Raw genomic sequence first — 21766 nt, 5'->3', positions numbered from 1 at the left:
ATTATTTCATCTTTAATTTGTCTTAAATTCTTTTATTGTATTTCAGATTTGTCCCTCATCACGTTCCATCCTTTGTCATAATTCTCCATTCAAGAAAAACCCCTTCCTACATTGACGCCACATTCAGGAAGTGTCCATTTATTTGGTTGGAAAACAATGGTGCCAAGCTAAATATAAACGCTCAGTTATCTATTTTTCATGTTATTCTGTATGTCCCGAGCATACATTTCCACCGACCCTGTTAGGCTAATTTGGAGAATTACCCACATTTCAAAATGTTTAATGTTTGAGAGAAGCTAAAATCCTGTTCAAGTGTTTTTTAGGATCCACATTTCCACCCTGTTAGGATTATGCACCCACATTTTTTGGGGGTCAACCTTTTTCGGACACTTTTTCCACTAAGTTACGAATGACCCTGTTAACAGATGTAAATCATTGTCAAGGAGACTTAATACAAATCTTTATTTCATGAACCAGCTCAGCATTTGAGAACAATACATTACCAGAAAAGGCTTATTTTTTTTAGGGGCTACATACATGCAGTATTGTAAGAACCCCAATTCATATTTTGAGGAAATAGTGTACTACACCGGCTATATTTAATGTGCAATAGTGTGGTCAACATCGTGCATATCTGGACTGGAACAAGGCTGGCAAAGGTTTTGTGGCATGAACCCATCGGGTCATTTAAATGCCTGTTCAATTTACTTATCAGTTACAGCCAGCCATTCTCATAGATGCATTGTCATACAAAGTTATTTTATTACTTTCACAGGTAACACTTTATTTGGATAGTCAATCTGTAGATGCTCTACAGACTATCAGTAACTACCCTTATCCTAACAAACCTTACCAAGCAGTTGCTTATCAGCAGATAGTATGACCACCTGTAAAGCATATACAGATTGACTATCCAAATAAAGTGATCCTTTCACATTTATAAATACTATTAAAAAAACAATATTGCATTCGAAAAGACGCCCAATAGCCTTCTGTGGGAGATTGACTGGACCATTTTTCAGCATTCAAAGTAGAGAACTACTGCAGTCCAGTGGGGCAAATAGGCACTTTGGTTCTTTGGAATATTCAGTTTCCTATCGTCTTTCAGGGTCTCATATTTCCATAGTTCAAAGTCATTACTTGAGATGAAACCACAGACACAAAATGGTTCCCGTAGTGCCCCAGTGTCTTTGTTAAGGGTAGATTACTCATGACAGCACTTGCACATAATTCTTAGGCACCAACGCTTGCTTCCCCCTCAACTCTCCCAGGAACCATTCATCGTCAACGGACTCCAAGTTGGTGATGATATCCCCCGCCTATAACAAGAGAAAGAAAAGGACTAGTACCTGTAGTATGTATGACTGTTGATTGTAACAAACAGAAATGTTTACTCTTTCGAATGTTGACAGTAGAAGCCAGAAATACCTTCAGTGAGAGCTCCTCTTCACATTCAGCTGTGAAGTCGAACAGGGCTTTCCCTCTGCTTCCTTCTCCATTAGGCACACTCTGCTGTCTGTCCCACACTGGAGAGTTGCCTGGACAGAGACAAAGGGAATCATCAGTACCTTAAATGTCCTTATAATGAGAGGTTATTCATTGTAAACGTCATACTATGCTGCCCTATGAGTAGGCCAGGAATACCTGTATGTATCAGAGGAGGCTGGTGGGAGGAGCTATAGGAGGATGGGCTCATTGTAAAGACTAGAATGGAATAAATTGAACAGTATCAAACATACGAAAACCACATTTTTGTCTCTGTTTCATTTATTCCATTCCAGTCTTTACAATGAGCCAGTCCTCCTATAGCTCCTCCCACCAGCCTCCTCTGGTATATAGGCTGATTCAAACTCTGTAGGTTTTGCGTTGACTGTATCAGTAGTGTTTTTTTGTCATGTGTCAATCATCACCACAGCAAAGTTATTTGAATTGAATTAAACCAAAAGTATAAATATGTCCCGAGATGACTGTAAGTCGCTTTGGATAAAAACGTCTGCTAAATGGCATATTATTATTATTATTATTATGTAAATATCAAGCAGACAATGGTCTGTGCACAATTGACCTTCTACCACAAGATGGCGCCATAAGAATGCCCTATTATTACCTGAGCTGGTCTCTACGAAGGCTGTGGGGAAGAATCCTTCTCTACCGTTGAGCCTTCCAGAGCACCACTCGGCGTCTACATGCTCTGTGACCAGGATACGGTCTCCCTGTTGGAAGGACAGTTCCTCTTCTGTCTGGCCTACAAAGTCATACAGAGCCACGGCCCACTCCACTCCTGACCAACCAGACTATAGACAGGGATATACAGTACATGTTAGTGGACACCCTCTCAAACTCCCGCTCTCAAACACAAGCTCTAATCATTGGATATACACACAGACACAAACAGCTGTATCATGACGTTAGTTTGCGTCATGTTGTAAAGACTGGTAACAATACCACATGAACCATACCTGTATGGGTTTGGCAGCCTCTTGGGTCTTGGTTGAAGAAACCATGCCTGAGAAATGCAGTATTGGTATTCAGATAGAAAGCATATTGTGTTGACAGTTGCTGAACATAAAAGTGAATGGGGAATGAGTGTGTGGGCGTACACTAGTACTCTATGCTACTTTACACTGCTAGAGCCAGTGAGAACAACACGTAGCACACAGAGTGAGCTGGATCGTATTAATAATAAGGTCTTAGTACAGGGGCTTACACAGAGCTCCTGACTTAATGAAACAAACATGTTGCACAGATTGTATACATTCCACAGAGGGAAGTATCAGCCTACTAAATATGAGAGAGATGGAGGCAGTCCACTGTAGACTAGTTCTAGAGAAACCCTTTGTATTGGTGGACAAACCGCAACAGGGGTACAGGAAACGTGACGATACAGCTAAAATCCCCCCGTGCCAAGAATAAATATTTCACTGTGTTTGTGGCCTTGCCACCTTTGACATTGATCTTACACTATGACCTCAGATACAGTATGCCAGAATGACATGAACTTCCATGGGAAAATTCCAATGTCTCCAATTCTCTGATTATGTTTACAATGTCAAGATAGGCACACATATCTCAAGCCGAGGTTCCTTAATGATTTAAAGGTCCAGTCTGTGATATGTAAATTAATATACAGTATATTCCATTTTCAAGCTAAGAAGTGGGCCTTAAATTAAAAGTCCTACCAGGTAGTGCCATCTTGATTGGGAATGATTGCTGTCGTTGGGGTTGTGGTTGTGGAGGAGGAGGAAGATCTTCTATGATCTCCACAAAGTTGATGGGGAAGACTCCAGTGTGGGCCCCTATCTGTCCCCTCGCCCACTCCTCTTCCATGTACTCCTTTAGCTGAATCACGTCTCCCTCAGAAAAGGTTAGCTCGTCACTCTGCTCACCCTCGAAGTCGAACCGTGCCACACACCTCGGCCCACTGACTGTTGCAGGTGGGGGCCTTGCCTTCTTTGCATTGGTCGGTGTTGGTGCATTTGACTAAATAGAGAAAAAGAGTCATAATCAAAACACATTAAATAGCTGGACTCTTTTGTATACATCCTATAGATCACTTTATGGGCTGGTTTCTCACACAAAATACTTTAAATAGAGATTATTTATTCAACAGTTTTTCGTTCAGGAGTAGGCTTAAGTCTTGGAGTTGGAAACCAGCCCTATCTCTATAGCTGAAACATTGACTGGAGTCTTACCATAACTTTGACGTAGTTGACAGGGAAGAAGCCAGAGGAGCCTCTACAGGAGCCGCGGTACCACTCACTGTCCACCTGCTCCACATTGGTCACCACATCCCCCGCCCTCAGACCCAGCTCCCCTGGACCCTCTGGATAGGATACAACACATGTCAATCAAATCCCACCGCTGACACCAACTGACAACACAAACTCCAGCATGAACTCTACTTTGTGGATATCAATTGCTGGGGGAAAAACAGAACTAAGCATAGCTATAAAAACATGCCAGCCATATTGAAATGTATTTGACATCTAATAAATGACTTAAAACATTCTAAGGTGTACAGTCCAATAGCAGCTGTGTTTGTTGGTATAGGACATAGGAGACCTGTTAGGTTGTGTGTTGTGGTGGTCAGTGTGCCAGAGTAGGTACTGTTCTGTACCTGGGGTAAAGTCATGGAGGACCTGCACCTGCAGACCACTGCTGCCTCTACGAGACCCAACTGGGCTGGCACCCTGTAAGAACATCCAGGTGTACGTGGAATTTAAAGAAACACATACAAAAGAGGGATTTAGAGACTTAACTAAAAAATAATTTTCAAGGTTCACAATGAAAGTTCATACTATATGTGGCTACAAAGAAATACAAACCAATTGGTGCTAGACATATTAAATAGGGGGTAGCCAAGTTGCCTGGCGGTAGTAAGAGGGCAGACATGTTTTGATTGACAGCTCATTGTCACTGGCTGAAGACATTACCTGTGACAGAGCTGGTTTAGCTGGGGCACTGGAGAGAGGAGTGATGACTTTCATGTGAGACTTCTGGACTCGGCCCCGGATGTCTCCCACTTGACATTCAAAGGTCTTGTGGTCAAGCTGCTCGACCAGCAGCAGCAACTCATTTTTCTGTGGGAGAAAATCAAGAAGCATTTGTTGTTATTAATTTCTACTAAATCGTATTTTCCTTAGAGAAAAACATATTACAAAACAGTAAGGTGAAATAAGTAAATCCATAAAACTAGTGATCGAATCAGGTTTAAATACAGTAGTCAGTAACATTGTCTCATACCATGTTCTTGTTGTTGCTAGAAGCAAAACCTCCAAAACATGCAGACAATGATTTACCTGGAATGAGAGTTCCCCTGTGTCTCTCCCATTGTAGTCAAACTCTGCTATCCCATGGGGAAGTCCAAGCTAGAGGAACACACATGACAAAGAAAACATTCAGAAAACATACACTGGCCTACCATGTGACACTTGCCACTACTACAGTACACAACAGTTCCACTGAAATCCAACATGCCTTGGGGGCAGCAGGGGCAGAGCAGGCTGCCTTGGGGGCAGCAGGGGCAGAGCAGGCTGCCTTGGGGGCAGCAGGGGCAGAGCAGGCTGCCTTGGGGGCAGCAGGGGCAGAGCAGGCTGCCTTGGGGGCAGCAGGGGCAGAGCAGGCTGCCTTGGGGGCAGCAGGGGCAGAGCAGGCTGCCTTGGGGGCAGTAGGGGCAGAGCAGGCTGCCTTGGGGGCAGCAGGGGCAGAGCAGGCTGCCTTGGGGGCAGTAGGGGCAGAGCAGGCTGCCTTGGGGGCAGTAGGGGCAGAGCAGGCTGCCTTGGGGTCAGCAGGGGCAGAGCAGGCTGCCTTGGGGGCAGCAGCAGAGCGGGGTGGGAACTCTAAGCTCTCACCGTGTATTGGTTGTAGAGACGGTGGCCAGGGTTGGGCCTGGGGGGAAGCACAGGTCCCTTCCTCTTGGTCTTCTGAGCCTGGGGCTGCTTGGGTGATGGAGCTGCTGATGAAGCTGGTGCTCTACGGGTGGAGAGGGATTGACGTGGACCATTTATCCGGGGTGGGGGTGGCCTTCCTGGGCCAACTTTTGCTGGAGGTGGGCGAGGAGGGAGGACCTTAGCTCCACCAGGCCTGGAAGAGATCAACAGCAGTATGAAGTTAATTAAAGCCATGTGTCTAGGACTGTATCTAATATGTTATCAAAGGATCTTTACCCCTCTTTATCCCCTAAAATGACCCACGATGTGATGTTACTGACCGAGGAGGGAGGTCCGGTATGGGCTCAGAATCAAAGGACTCCTACAGTTCAAATCAACAGAAAAAAGGTAGTTACTATTTATGTTCAAAGAAGCAACGTGGCTGTCTAAAAAACAGATGTGAATTGATGACAACCAGGGTACTTCTCTAATCTCTCCCAGATCACATTTAACACCACATGGGATTGAATGACCTCCCCTGAACAAAACAGACTTACTACGCCTACTACCTTCGCAGCGCTCAGCAACTACGGCAACCATAGCAACCAAGTTAATGACTGCTCAATGCGCCTTTCCTTAGCCACTGCTAACAGCTAGCTGTACAGTACTAGCCAGTCATTGTTTAAACTACACTGGCCACTTTGTGTGGAGGTGAATTTGAGTGGAGGTGAATGTGGGCGGTTGGCAGGTAAAAGGCTGGTTTGTCAGGCTGGTTTAGCACTGCTTCTGACGGGGCTGGTTTTCAGGCCACCATGAAGGAACTGACTCTAGATAATCGTGAGTGACGCTAAAGAAAAATACAAAGTAGCACTTTGTCCTTTTAGCTAAGCCTTCTTGGTGCACAAAAGCCCAGTTATGTCATAGCCAAGCCGGCCGGGAGCTATTGACTGGCTCTGGCTTCCCCAAAGAGAGTGCAGTATTGAGGTGGTGAGGAGGAAGAACTAAACTGTCAGTACTCTCTTGTGTTTTCTAGTAGTAGAAGAGAAGGTAGGTAGCCTACTATAGATCAATAGTACTTCTGTTGGAGAAGTAGAATGGGAAGGAAGGTGGTAGCCCTTACCTGGAAGGGGATGAAGCTTGAGATGCTTTGTTTAAAGGTCACGGGGGATGGCTGTGACCCCACAGGCTTCTGTGCAGGGAGAGGAGGAGGGATGTCCAAAGTCCCATCGAACACTGTGAGAGAAAACCATCAATGTTTAGACTGGACACACTGTACTGTAAACTGTACAAGGGTTTGGGATTATTGTATTTTTGCACTAACTCAATGGCTTGGTGTTGCCATGAATGAACGCTTTGAGATGGAACATGCACTCGAACTACATGTTGGAGTAAATAAAGTATTGAAATCCGGATTAACTGACTCACTTATCAGGAGTCGACTGTACACACTCACTAAGACACCCAAGCACAGACACACACATATTCAAACATACACACCTACAGTTTGTTTGAGAAAATGGCTCGCCAGCAAAAATTCAATGGCATCTAATCCATCATTTGGTTATGTCAAAACCTTTTATTTTTGGTAGATCCAGATGGAGATCAAAGGGCCTTTATATTAGGTTATACATGTGTGGATATGGAGCACTCCACATAACTCACTACTCCTTTATAGGTCAGAGAGTAGAGCAGGTGGACTCACGTTTTCCTTTACTGGGCACTCTAATGGTGGTGGGTCTTCTGGTTACACTCTGTCTGGTGAAGGAGCCACTGCCGCCCACATCACTACGCACAGGCTTCACTGGGATATGGTCTGGAGAGAGGCAGAGATGGCCAGTGTTGACTCATCCATTTTAGTTAACATATGGGTCCTGCATAAGTACGATATGACAAATTCTAAGCTATGTTTAAAACCTTTAATGCCAACTGCAGGCTAGTGACATTTTTTTGTAAAATAGCATCAATAAAAGGGGTTATAATGATCTTATAGGTGTTATAACTATCCTTAGAACACTCATACTACTAAGTTAACCAATTAAGTCTGTGGTGAAATGCATGCTGCTGTACTTACTCGTGGGGTTGTCCATGTATTCATTCCCTGCCTCTGTGGTGGTGATGGAGGCCGAGTTGTGGTTGTTGAGGTTGAGGCCCAGCGGCTCCTTGCGAGGCTTCTCTGGAGAGATAGGAGGTACCAACCTGGGTTCATCCTCCTCTTGGGGGAAGAGACTCTTGGCTCTGGCCGCTATGGAGAGCCGCGACCGGGAAAGGATGGCTGTATTGGCGGGGGATGGAGCCTCTGGTTCTGGGACTACACTGGGTTTTCTGTGGAGCACGGGTCTGGGTGCTGGGGTTGGGTTGGAGGGAATAAAGGGAGTGGAGAAAATGGAGATCGCCCCCTGGTAGTTATTCCCGTTACTGGGCTTCTTGATTGAGGGCTTGGGGGCCAGGGCTGGGGCTGGTTTGGCTAAAATCACAGAGGGCTTGAGGTGTGCATTCCTGGGTAGAGGCTCTGGTCGTTTGAACTCTGGTTCCCCATCGCCCTCCTGGCTCTCAAAGGCCTGGATCCGGGCCCGGATGTTACGTTGGCTGTGAAGGGCGGCCATGTCACCGTCCTCGTCACCTTCCTCGCTTTGGTCGCTCCCGTCAGTTGGCGTCTGATAGTCACTAGCGTCACTAGTGTTCTGGTCGTATTGGTTCTCGGGACAAAACACATCTAATAGTTCCTGTAGGTACTTCCCCGAGGGAGGAGCCTCGACTGCTGTGTCAGCTACAGAGCTGGAACCATTGAGCCTGACCAGAGTCTGAACTTTGACCTCCTCTGTGATTGGCTGTTTGTGAGATTTGGAACGAGGAACAGGGGTGGGACGTTCAGTGGCTACTGGGACTGATGAGGAGGGGACTGTAGGTTCTAAGAACGTAGTGATAGTGCTGGGTTCCGAAGGTTTTATTGGCACATCCCATTGTACAGAAACAGATGGAGAGAGAGACCGCGTGTTTGGGATTGTACAGCTGGAATCTATTGGGCTGGCTTGGGCTGCGGCTGACTTGGGGTCAGTTTGGTTCTCAGTGTTAGTGGCTGTGGCGTCTACTTGGATGAGACTAGAATCAGATACAGCTGTTGCAGTGGTAGAGTCACTTTGTAAAGGCTTGGGTAAGTATGGCCTTGGTGGCTTTTTAGGCTTTGTTTTCACTGAGAAGGAAGAGATTAAAAACAATACGTTTAGCCTATACTCAAACCACTTATAAAAAACAGAATGAAAAATTGAATATAAAGTGACGTTACACTGTTTTAGTCGTAGTAATACAAGGATATGATATGCCAACTGCAGAGTTTTCGTGACGTTGTCAGCTAACCCATATATAGCCATCATTCTCAAAAGTCTCACCTGTAGACTGTCTCTTCTCGATTGGCTGTGAGGCTGCAGTGCATTCTGGCCCAGCGGCGGCGTCATCCTCCACAGGGTCGGTCTGGGTGGCGATGGTCGTGGATCTCCGAGGGGTGGCGGTCGGCGTGACAACGGTCTCCTGGGTCTTCTCTTTGATCACCTGGTCATAGGATGGTGGGGGCTAAGACACGAGAGAGAAGGTTCACACACACACACACACATCACACACTCATGTTGTCAAAGTAAACGTGTAGCGGTGTGATTATTATAACTTGTATTCTACAAGCAAGCTTGCTACCGTCCTACATTGACATCCTATAGTAGGACTACATGCAGAACCTGCCGTGCTTGTTTCACTGCCAAATGTTATGCGTTTGCTTTGAAAGTAGTTCATCTGAAACATTACACTGACAACTGTGAAAGACACAGGAACATGGTAAGGTTGATCAGACAAAATCCAAGTTAGAATCCATGCAGAACACACCCAAACTGTGAACAGGACACCCTGCTGTCTCCCCTAGTATTAGAGGCTGATGTTAGTTAAATAAACAGTACCTGGGTTTCTGATTGGATGCTGCCCCCCCAGATGGGCTGGGAGGGAGGCGGGGCTACCGTAAATCCCCCAGAAGCCCCTGGGAACCAGCCGTTGGCGGCGAGCGGCTCGGCTGACAGGATGGTGATCTCTGGACGTCTGAAAGACAAACAGTTAAATGACCCACAATGCAACTAGAGTACGTCAACCAAACGTGACATGCGGCATAATGTTGACACTTGTCTTATGTTGACAGAAAGCCTTATGTAGCCATCATCTTCTGTCATAAATAATGATATTGCTTTATTTAACACCATAAGCCTTTTGTTTTATTTATTTTTGTATGCCATTTTATAGACCATGTTACCTTCTTTAATGTTATTCACCAGTTTAGTCGAGGACTGTAAGTCAACATTAATATCAGTACATTTCAAATGAAAAATGTGTAATGTACTGTAGAGCACAAGTTCTTTGCCCTGGTGCTCTTTACTGTGAAGCACATGCTGTTGGATTTTTGGAACAATGAGAGTAGAACTGTTTTCAATCAGAGAGATACAAACAGACTATGAAGCTTTAGGAAGTATTATGAAGCTCCTCTGTTTACCTTCTGTCTCTGGTCTGTTCACTTTGGGTGCTGGTTCTCGCTGTGGGAGAAAATGATATGAATTTCATCTCTTTCAATCTGATATGTAATTGATTGAAAGAGACATAAAAAAAACACTTGGGTGATTCAATCATGTACAACAGCTATAGACCAGAGGAGGCTGGTGGGACGAGCTATAAGAGGACGGGCTCATTGTAATAGCTGGAGTGGAATTGATGGAGCGCAGTCAAATACATCTACCTATGGAAACCACATGTTTAACTCTGTTCCATTTATTCCATTCCAGCCATACAATGAGCCTGTTCTTCTATAGCTCCTCCCACCAGGCTCCTCTGCTATAGACAGACTTTAATCACGCTAGGTACAATATAAAAGTATGAGAATATACCAAATAATGAAATAATCGACAAACTCAATAATGAGAAACTCACTTCTCTTGATGGCAGCTCGTATTGTGGACAGAGGTCCTTGGCTGGAAGAGAGAAGAGTTACCATTGAGGAGAGGAGAGTTTGACTGGAAAATAAGATTTCTTACATTTATACAACCTGACAAAGCAAAAGTGTAATGCTGGCAACAGTCAGACTCCACCAGATGACTGCACTGGACAGATGGCGCTAATTATCCACACGCCAACCAGCCACTTTTATAGGGTTGAACCAGGACAGAGGATTTCTCAAAAAAATAATAAATACAATCTCAGCAAATGCTCCTGACATTTAAAAACATTCAATTGTCATCCATAGGTAACCTAGACTTCATATATGATAAAGCAAAGAGATGAAATATAGCCCTTTACCTCTGAAAGACCTGACTATGTGCAGAGTAACACCAAAGGCTGATAACAACGGTGTTGCTAGTTGCATCAAACCTCTTTAGCTGCAGTGGTCCACTCTGCACTGCGGTTGCCACTGTGACGGCCACATCCTCTCTCCCACTCTATCATCAACTCCAATCTACACAACACAGCTACTGCTGAATACTGCAACCAAAAGAAAAGCCTACCTCAGGTACATGCGCCTGTGAACACCAGCAGTCAGAGAGAGAATGGGACAAGTACCAGAGACGCAGGCACAAGAAAGAGGACGATCATTAAAAAGCCAGCCCTTTGAAGAGAGTTCAACCCTGCTTGCAACTTTCCACAATCCCTCTGCAGAAAACCCTTAAACACAGCAGGACACAGATCCAATCCACTGAATATCCTTAGGCATCGTCCGTCTGTTACTGTAACAATGACTCAGTCTAACACTTCATCCTCCACATACATCTACCAAGCCAGGTGTGGTGTCCAAAAGTGCACTTCTGCAATATAACGACCCCCCTCTTGCTGATCTGATTTCACAGCTCTGATCTGACTTCCTGACTAGTGTAGTGTTGGAGATGACACCGCACCACTCCCAGGCTGTGCCAGAATACGTTCCCAGAAGGGCCAACTACACAGTCTCACCTGGGAGAAAGAAGAAAAAGACAGAATGGGGTCGTGTTCATTAGGGCACACAATGGAATATGTTTTTAAAACATTTTGCAACAGAAAATGAAAATGTCTTATTGGACAATTCCAGATAGTCCTTCCCGGTTTCTGTTTCCATATGGTGCTTAATGAACACGATCCAGACCAGACCCCCATAGGCCCAGAACCTTTAACACATCCTGCTCATTAACTGAACTGGAGATGAGATGTAAACCATCTGGAGAGAAAGACAGCTCCCCCCTGCCTCTCCCACCACATTAATACATGGTTAATTAGGACCATTAGCTAAGCCCATAAACAAATAGAACAATATGACGTTAAACGTCCAATAGTTGATTAAAAAAAGGTTTGTATGGGAACACGTTGACGTTTGCGTTACTTTAACAGAGGAGGCTGGTGGGAGGAGGAGCTATAGGAGGATGGGCTCATTGTAATGGCTGGAATGGAATAAATGGAACGGTATAAAACATAGACATATGGAAACCATGTATGACTCTGTTCCATTGATTCCATTCCAGCCGTTACAATGAGCCCGTCCTCCTATAGCTCCTCTCACTAGCCTCCTACTGGATTGGATTGGAAGACATTGAAAAGGTGTTTTAATTAGTTGTCTAGGTAGGGTATACCATGTTGTGAAAGAAAGGTTACAGGGTTGGAGTCAGTTTACTGAATTGACTGAATTGAAATGGAATTGACCCTAACCCTGGACGGTAACCTATTTGGCTCTGGGGGCGTCAACAACAACTGACTCAGTGTGGTTCTGTCCCCATTCAAAAAGCTCTGACCTTCGGACACAGTAGACACAGTGTCCGACGGTTTGTCAAAGAGGATGGATCAGTGCATTGTCTGCTGCTCTGCACCATTCACAACCTCTCCATCAGCAGAACTGCCTGTTAAAGAGACAGTGTTCTGGCCACTGCAGTCCTGACAGAACCGTAGAGCAACAGAGGTGTCTAGGTATAGCTGTAACAGCCTAGGGTTTATTCTGGAACATGCAACATTATCACAATGTTAACACTTTTCCTTCTCTGTACTGAGCAGAACAGACATATTGAAAATGCCCTTGAAAATGCACATGAAAATATGTAATTCAATGATATGCATGACTTACCTGGAATGAAAAGCCTCAGGCTTATTTCTCTCTGTTCGATCTGAAAAGAAAAGTAACCAGCATTTTATTTTAAACTGTCACATGAAAAATACATTAACTAAGAAAATACCATCATTTTAGATACAAACAAAGTAAGCTGCAGGTACAACACGACACAGGACAAGTGAACAAAATAACTATGGACTTTGCATACTGTCTTGCCATTCATCAAAAACTTGAATAACTAGACTCAGCTGGCTCAACATTCTAATCTGTTCTTGATCAACCAGTTACAAAGAATGACATTGACATGCAAATAGCAAAAGCATTGACATGCAAATAGAAAAGCATAAAAAAATATTTAAAAAAAATTCTAATCACAAATAATTGTTTTGTTATTGCCCTCATCTTTATTTCAATAGTCCAGACATTATATCTGAACCATGATCTGTATAGCTACAATCTCAAAGAAAATCATATGTAAATAGGGGACCATGAGCAATATGAAATGGAAAGAATGGTTCTTCCTCATTCTAAAATTCCACACATTCAATGGCTGATTCTGGACACTTGACATTTCAGGGTCATTTCTAGACGGAATACAGCTTTTGTCAAGTTGCCGTCAAAAGTGTAATTGTTTTGCATTTTAGCTAACCCTTTCCCAACCTTAACCTAGTTCCCTTAAACTGCTACGTTAATTCTCCTAACCTGCGGCGCAAGTTCTCCTAAACCTGCTACAAAAAGTAAATTTTGACAAAAGCTGTTTCAGATGGAGCGAGCATTCACCAAGGACATGCTGTACAGGTGTCATAAGTTGTCATAAATGTGTCATGTCTTATTTCCAAATATGAAAACTTCCAAAAGATACTGAACAGATATCATTCCAAAGTTATGTCATCAGCTTTAAGATATGTTAGCTGTATGTATTTGAGATACTGATCAATGGCTAGATTTTCATCTTGTAATTCTTAAAGCGTGTATTACTGAGCCCCAATATCACAGTCCCACTATACTGTCGCCAACCCACTTTCTGTCTCTGAAGTGAGATCAATTGATCACAGGTTCAAAGTCACACAATACACTTGAATTACCTGCATTATTTCCTTCCTTGACTTTCAACCAGTGACCTGGTTTTCAGACTCAAAAATAGATGATCTGACTGAGTGCCAAGACTGGAGCTCTCAGAGAGGTGGACTGGCTAGTGGCTAGTGATCCACAGAGCACAGCAGCTAAGCTAACATTTCAATTCACTTGACTATACGAGGGTATATGAGTGTATATGAGGCCTTTGCGCCATAGGAGCTCAAATAAATAAGACAAGTAGGTCATATGAGGTTATTAGCATCCCTTTGTGTTAAAGATCATTCCATTAAGCCATCTTAATATTTTGATACTCATTTTTGTTAGCATCCTGCTAAAGACCTGACGCCGTCGCCTCATTCTCTTACAACCAATACAATACATCTGTTACAATGTCTAATGCCACACCTACAATCTGCTACTGCCTCAAACTTATGTTACTGACTCTACTGATAGCTACTTTATTGAGGAAAAATGTACTTTCTATGCCTGTGATATGTGGTTGTCCCACCTAGCTATCTTCAGATGAATGCACTAACTGTAAGTCGCTCTGGATAAGAGCGTCTGCTAAACGACTCAAATGTAAAAATGTAACATTTTTACCTCACTATGAAACAAAAAAGGTGAAAGGAAGTAACAGTTTATTGTTAGCGAATCAAATCCTCAGAGACATTTTCACACACTTCTTTGCACTTTGGTCTGTGAGAGATTGTAACTGAGGCAGGTAAACAAAGAAGACAGAATGGAGAGAGGAGGTTTTCCAAGAGAAAATCGTTTCACATTTACATACCGGTAGATATAATGCCATACACACACACTGTTCAATGGAACAATGAGTAGGATTCAATATCTAGTGGATTTTCAATATCTAACATGTGCTTCATTTACACGTTACTGAGCTGTCAGTTGGAATACAGTGCAATTCCTGCTGAAAGTAATGCCTATAACCTACTGTGAATTGTACTGACAACATAATCTCACAGTGAAACATAGAAACAAGAGATGCTCCTACCTGTTAACGTTTTAAACAAATGTTACAAATGTCCAAAACGGTGTGTATTGTTTCCTTCAAGTCCCTCCCTTCTTTCCCATGCTGTGTGACTGTGTAAAGAAACACAAACTCCACGACCACGAATGACAACAGAGAAAGGGAGGGGTCCATCTCTCTCCCTACTGGCTGGTGTGTTGACTTGGCTAATGTGATCAAATGGAATGTGGTCATTCAGGAAGTACCACTCTACTGTCACTCTCCTGCTCTACTGAGAAAGGTCAGTGGAACACTACAACAAAATGACCCTCTGCTCTGATCTTAAAGGCACAGTTCACTCAAAATACAAAATATACCAGGCTTTCTTCTGGCCTTGCTTGTTATCAACTGAACCAGGTCATTGAGTGCATATTTATGTTATTATAGGGGTTGTTCTAGCCCAACACCTGTGTTAATGTAACAAAATCCAATCAACATGTTGTCTTCCTGTGTCAGAGAGAGCACAATACTGTCTGTCTGTCTGTCTTTCTGTCCGTCTTCCCTATTGGCAGGGTGTTAATGGTGGGCACACCCATTCTGACACTACATCTCTGTTGGCCAGATCCTTGTATTTTCCTATTGTAGCACCACTCCCTGCTCTGGAAACATGCATAGCTCTATTATTTGGTCATCAGTCTACTTTAGTGTTAGGAAGTAGGCTACAGATGAAAAACCTTTGCATACTGTGGGACTATGTTTTGCTTGATTAGAAGGTGGTTAACTGTTAATCTATTCCAATCCATCATAGATAGTACATCCGGACATAGCGCCACATCATTTTACATTTTAGTAATTTAGCAGACGCTCTTATCCAGAGCGACTTACGATAGTGAGTACATACTTTTTCGTACTGGTCCCCCGTGGGAGTCGAACCCACAACCCAGGTGTTGCAAATGCCATTCTCTACCAACTGAGCCACGCAGGAGCCATAACCTATCCACTATTCTAGAAGTCTCTCAGCAGGTGGTAGTGAAACCATTATGAAATACACTTTCACTTTTGATTTGAGATAAGATATAGCTGTAGAAACAAGGCAAAAAGCACTCCATCCATAGAAGTACATTGATTAGATACTTTGGGAAGTTTATTATTGTTGGCTTAGTGAAGGGGGCTCAACCCTCTGAGTGGTGGGAGAGAGACATTTGCCAGGTCTTGGACTCCTCCCTATGAGGGCTTTTATGGAGGACTTACAAAAGTAAATATCCCATGACAGGTTATGGACAAAGACACAATAAATAAATAAATAAATATAATAAGGGCCGGAACGGCGCAAATGGAATAGCATCAAACACATGGAATACCATTCCACCTATTCCGCTCCAGTCATTAACATGAGCCCGTTCTCCCCAATTAAGGTGCCACCAACCTCCTCTGATATATGTTTGATGCCATTCCATTTGCGCCATTCCGGCCATTATTATGAGCCGTTCTCCCCTCAGCAGCCTCCACTCACTATGCCACATTTTAACATCACTGTAAAGAACAAGTGGTAAGATGGGCTTGCATAATGTGCAAGCCAGGCCCAGGACTTCAAACCAAACCACAGAGAAGTCAGAAGTAAGGCTACATCCCATGTAGGGGTGAGGCTAGGCTATAAAGGCACAGATGTGTGGAGACAAGTGGCTAGTTCCCCTCCCTAGTCAGTCCATAAAGAAGCCTCTTCCTCTATATCCCGATCCCGGTAACATGGTGTGTTCAGGAACGTGATCTCTCATATTCTGGGTTTATTTATACAGCGCAGGAATCTCTGCTTCTTCCAAAAAAAACATAAGACTGCCAGGGGTTTTCATATCCTTGTATCCCACACAGGCAGAACACGCACTGATATCCTCATACGGTAGAATCAAAGTCTTCCCTATACTTTCTAAAAGGGAGTGTTTCATATGATTTAGGGTGAACTGGGGGTTAATGGCTGGGTAAGTGGGTTAATGGGTGAAAGCAACAGCTGAACATTAACTGTGTCCAATCCAGAGGCATTGTGGGTCAGTTTTGAGAGATGTTCTGTAGGAAGTCAAACCCACGGACCAGACAGGTCAGTAGGACTAGGCAGTAGAAATAAGGAACCAAGTCAATATTGTGTGTCAATTATTGAACATTGTTTATCATTGATTAACATGATACAATTATCTGGCAGAAATAATTGTAATAATAATTTTTTTAATGGTATTAAATTAGCATACGCTCTCATGCAGAGCGACGTACAGTAGTGAGTGCATACATTCATACTTTCTTTGTTGTACCCCCCCCCCACACACACGTGAAGCACTATGAAGATAGGTCAGTTGGACTAGCCAGTAGAAATAAGGAACCAAGTCAATATTAAGTCAATTATTGAACATCATTTCATAATTATTATCATTAATCAATGATAAACTATCTGGCAGAAATAGTGAAGCATTCTGGGTGATATTGAAATACCAGCTTTTGTACACTGCACATCTATTTTCTCTGTTGAGGTTCTACAGTACATTAATATGTACATCTCATTTGCTACAAGGGAAACAGGGTCCACATTAATATTTGAGAGCCTTTCCATCACACAAAAGAAAATAGTTATTTCACAACTGTCATTACGCTGCCTCAATGTGGAGTCAAATTGATAAGTAACGGATTTGTCGACGTCGAGTGGGGAAGCTAATATTTTACAACGGGACAAAAATGGGACGAGTCAATTAAAATCTAATATGCCTTTTTGGAAATAGGCAGTTTAATTGCCACATACTAATGATGGTTGGATTTGTATTAAGTGATAAGCCTCAGCTAAGGGAGACAGGATTCTTCAAAGGAAGACAAAATATGAATTCCTCCTCCTCCATAGTCCTACAGCCACCCGAGGTTGAGAGAGAGACAGAGAGCAAGAGAGAGATGAGGGGGTCTTCGTTACATGGGGGGGTTGTGCTGTGTCCATGTTAACATTTACATTTTAGTCATTTAGCAGACGCTCTTATCCAGAGCGACTTACAGGAGCAATTAGGGTTAAGTGCCTTGCTTAAGGGCACATCGACAGATTTTTCACCTAGGAGGCTCGGGGATTAGAACCAGCGACCTTTCGGTTACTGGCACAACGCTCTTACCCACTACGCTACCTGCCGCCCTATTCATGTATTGAATCTCAAATGGTTATATTCTGCTTGGGATAATAAACGGTCAAAGTGGAACAGATATTATGTCTACGACTATCAAAACATAACACTGTGACTGTGGAGCGCTCTATACTTGCATGAAAAACAGACAAGAGGAGACAGACATGATCATGTCACCTATGAATAACATGGAGTCAGGAGCTGATGCTTAACATGACTCATGTCAATACATGATTAGGTGATGTCAAAGAGCAGTCATCCATGGATGTTTGGGGGAAATGACAGTCTAAGGGAGATCTTGCTCAATGCAAGGAGATTAAACTTTGGCCAATTGAAAATAAAGATGAAGAACAGTATGCACAAAGTAATCATCAATGATAACATATGCCATCATACGGCTGCATGTAATATGAGTCTAATGTATATTGCTCTTAAAAAGTGACAAGCACATACTGTATACTGAAGCCTTAATAGGCTACTCTCAGCTTGTGACAGAAATACCTTCATATGATATAGCCTAGCTAGCCTATTCACGTGCAGTAGAGTTGGCAGTTGGCACCATTATCAAATTACATGACAACAGTTCCTGTTCGCCTGTTCCATCACTCTCTACACAGTCAACCCACCTGCCCATAGGATCAGCCTGATCTCCCCATACAGACAGCTGTAGTTCACCCAGGCCTGAACTAACACTGGGCATTGAGGGTTGGGTTGGGGTATGTCTTTACTGGGAAGTCAGGTGTTTGCTCAACAGGTGTTGCTGCTTAAATTCTCCCCTAACTACAATAAGAATGTCTAACCATTCTATGGGTCCAAACACATTGTTAGATTGGAAATTGCTCAGCATAGAACCATGTTTAGAACCAGAATTCAGAGGCAAGGGAAAGTTCAATAAACCAACAGCCATTGAAATGTGAAAGAGTAAACCAAACACAATGACTAAGGCCTACATACATGTATTCATTTACAGACCTTTCTCTAGATCTACATAAAGATTGTGTGGCATAAGAGATATGATTATGAACACATTTTAGAAGTGATTTCAACAGGAAATGAAACGACAAAAGCAAATATATACAGAGCCAAAATGAACAGGATCAACCTGTCTGCCAAGTGCCAAAGTGGTTTCCCCGATGCATTTCCAGCAACGCAGTTAGCACCAAATGACACAGCTTGGCTGGCATGAGAGGAAGAATATTTGAAGTGTCGTGACATGTACAATTTGTTGTGTCATCCTTCCTGTCTGGCTGACAGGGTTTCAGGGTTTTCGAGCCCATTTGATTGTCGCACTGTTTACCGACTGCTGTACCAGCTGCTGTATAAAATACACTTTCAACTGAATGATGCAGTGAGAGCATTGTGTCAACCATAGCAGCTGGATACTATAATGGGGCAGAACAGAACTATGGTTTATTTCTATATATTCCTAGAAACTGAGTTGGAGTTGCCAGAAGGCATGAGAGAGGTGAGATAGTCATAGCGCAGGGTGAGATAGTTATAGAGCAGGGGTTTTCAAACTCGTGTCTGCATACTGCGGATTTAGGAAAATCGCTAGCTGCAACAGAATACAATCGTGTATACATACCATTTGTATGTCTCTGCATCAAGTATGTAGGAAGTTAAGGGTAGTTTTACGAGCCAATGCTAACTAGTGTTAGCGCAATGACTGGAAGTCTACAAGAACAGTTAGCATGTTAGCTGTTCTTGTTGATTGAACTCTACCATCTGAAGTGGTCATTTTCAGATGGAAAAACAGTTTGTGTCATCTTAAACCATCAAACCCAGATAGAAATCATGCAGAAAATATATTTAACTATTTTATTTTTCAATAATATATGTGAGAACTAACAATCAAATAAAAGCTAGACAGTCAGGGAGAAAATAATATTTTAAAAACTGGGCATTCAGGGCACATGCCCATTGATTTTGTTATAATGTTTGAGCAGAGGAACACATCATTAGCCATGGCAAAATCCATAGAATTGCTGGAAATTTGCTAAGTTATATGAATTCAATGTTCAGCTAAATTGTATCATTTCCTACACACGTAACCATGTGCTTCATGATGGAACACTGTTCCAAGTAGTCATGTTCATGGGTTAAAAGGTAAAAGTCCACGTTTTGAAATTATATTGTGTCAAACACATGTAGCCTACCTTGACAATAGATTGTTGACATACCTGTTGCTTGATTTTGGTTCCGTATATCCCTCAACTCCTCCTCTTCTTCTCTTCTGGCTTCAGCCATCGGAGATGAGAACACTGCGGCGCCTGGTAATTTCCGGCAAATTAGAACCGTATCATTAAAAAAGTATTTTATTTATTTGCTGACAGACTGAGGTGGGAAATTAAATTGCCTTGTAAACAGTCTCGGCTGGTGAGTAAAGTTGTGTCTTTCCGAGTTGAGAAAACCCGAAGTAGGCCTACGCTGTCCACAGAGCATAACTTTCTAGAACTGTGGTTATGTCATTTTGTAGAATATGAGGGATAGTTAGGCTATAGCTCCCTACCTTGTCCGCACCGACGACAGCACGACCCGAATGTCAACAACAGGAACTGAACTGTCCGGGAAAAGCTGTATCACAAATGGAGATGGTGCCCCGGAATTGAGAACAACTGAGTGGAGTTGACAGACCGCAACAAAAGTTTCTCTCCTCACCACAATGTCTGTGTAAAACCACTGCGACCCGAACAAATAATTGTAGCCTAACGGAGAGAGCCGTCACAGTGTTCTCTTGTGCGTATTGGGGAAGTTGTTATCCATAAAACATTTTTAAAAAACATCAAAAGTACCGCTATTTGCGCATAGATACCCAGACCACCGCCCATAGTGATGATGATAGTTCACCTATGTCATTCAATACATGTTACTGCTTGCAGAGAGGCAGAAGCAGTTTTTTCGGTTGAAGCACATACAAATGAAAAGGCAGCCTACTACTTTACATATTACCATATGTAAAGTAGGAGGCTGCCTTTTCATTTACTAACTACTACTAACTGGGTTGAGTTGTGTAAAAACAAATGTTGTAGTTATTCAAGCTAGAAGTAATTATTAGATATACAAATGTCTATTTTTCTCTTCAAGGTAATCTGATGTCCATACTGTATGAACTCTCCCCTCCTCCCAACCTGTTGCACCACTCCCGTGTGACTCGCACCTAACTCAGGTGAAGACAAGACAGTCTCCCACCTGGTCTCCTTGGGGCATGGTAGTTCCACCGATATGATCTTGTTAAACAAATAACAGTTAGCCAGTAAAGACCACTCCTTTACAGAAGAATGACTCACCACAACCAGCCTCTGTGACTGTTAGGCGATGATAGTTTGGTTCTGACATGGCTGCCTAGAGTCGACCTCCAGTGGACAAGCCTTCATCACACCTTTGATCATGAGTAAAAACATAAAGACTGACTTTTATATCTATTGTGAAGCGTAGACAAAAAAGCACATACATTTAATAATGTCTTTATTACGGTATAGCCTACCATTGCATCTAGGAAACTGTCTCTGTATCAAATGGCTGAGCTAGAATTTTGCATCAGATGATGGGTGTTTCACATCTATTAATGAATCCCGAAGTTTGATATTTGAATATTGGCACATAGTTACATGTTCTATACAGCATAGAGACAGAGAAATACCACTGAGACTGTTTGAAAGATTTATAGTAAACTAAGCAATTTCTCAGGAGATGCAATTCAAATGATAAGCACTAGATGTCCCCATCTACCTTGTTTATTTCTACTGGCCACCACCTGCCACAGTTCAAATCAAATTGTATTTGTCACATGCTTCGTAAACAACAGGTGTAGACTAATAGTGAAATGCTTACTTACGGGCCCTTCCCAACAACGCAGAGAGAGAAAAAATAGAGAAATAATATAAAAGAAAAAAACACGTCATAATAAAAGTAATAATAAATACACAATGAGTTGGTTGTTTACAAAGGTATCAGGTAACCATAAAGTTCAGAATAGACAGTATTTTTATGTAAAGAAAAAGAAAAAGAAATTATACATGTGTGTATATACTTTTCACAATACACAATGTGCAAATAAACGTATTCTAAAATGCCAATTCCTCACCCGCTATGAGAAGGCTACTTAGGCTGCCATCGACCAAGAACA

General features: G+C 42.8%; 1 protein-coding gene across 1 annotated transcript; it reads right to left on the bottom strand.

Annotated features, from left to right (window-relative positions):
* Positions 1 to 433: 433 nt before the first annotated feature.
* On the bottom strand, positions 434 to 20370 carry LOC311116971 (SH3 domain-containing protein 19-like). The gene is made up of 21 exons (XM_084191977.1): positions 20150 to 20370; positions 19821 to 19910; positions 12472 to 12511; positions 10323 to 10363; positions 9892 to 9931; positions 9311 to 9446; positions 8756 to 8936; positions 7441 to 8559; positions 7072 to 7182; positions 6490 to 6602; positions 5711 to 5751; positions 5352 to 5583; positions 4800 to 4868; positions 4434 to 4580; positions 4118 to 4190; positions 3693 to 3823; positions 3180 to 3480; positions 2460 to 2506; positions 2108 to 2294; positions 1429 to 1538; positions 434 to 1319 (listed from the first exon to the last, which is right to left on the bottom strand). The coding sequence occupies exons 2-21, from the start codon at positions 19885 to 19887 to the stop codon at positions 1209 to 1211; spliced, it is 3297 nt and encodes a 1098-aa protein (XP_084048103.1). The 5' UTR covers positions 19888 to 19910; positions 20150 to 20370; the 3' UTR covers positions 434 to 1208.
* Between the last annotated feature and the right edge of the window lie 1396 nt (positions 20371 to 21766).

This window comes from Coregonus lavaretus (assembly GCF_964263955.1).
Source record: "Coregonus lavaretus genome assembly, contig: HAP1_SCAFFOLD_2994, whole genome shotgun sequence".
Taxonomy (NCBI): Eukaryota; Metazoa; Chordata; class Actinopteri; order Salmoniformes; family Salmonidae; genus Coregonus; species Coregonus lavaretus.
The sequence above is the reverse complement of the archived record's forward strand: the minus strand, read 5'-3'. Positions and strand labels throughout refer to the sequence as shown.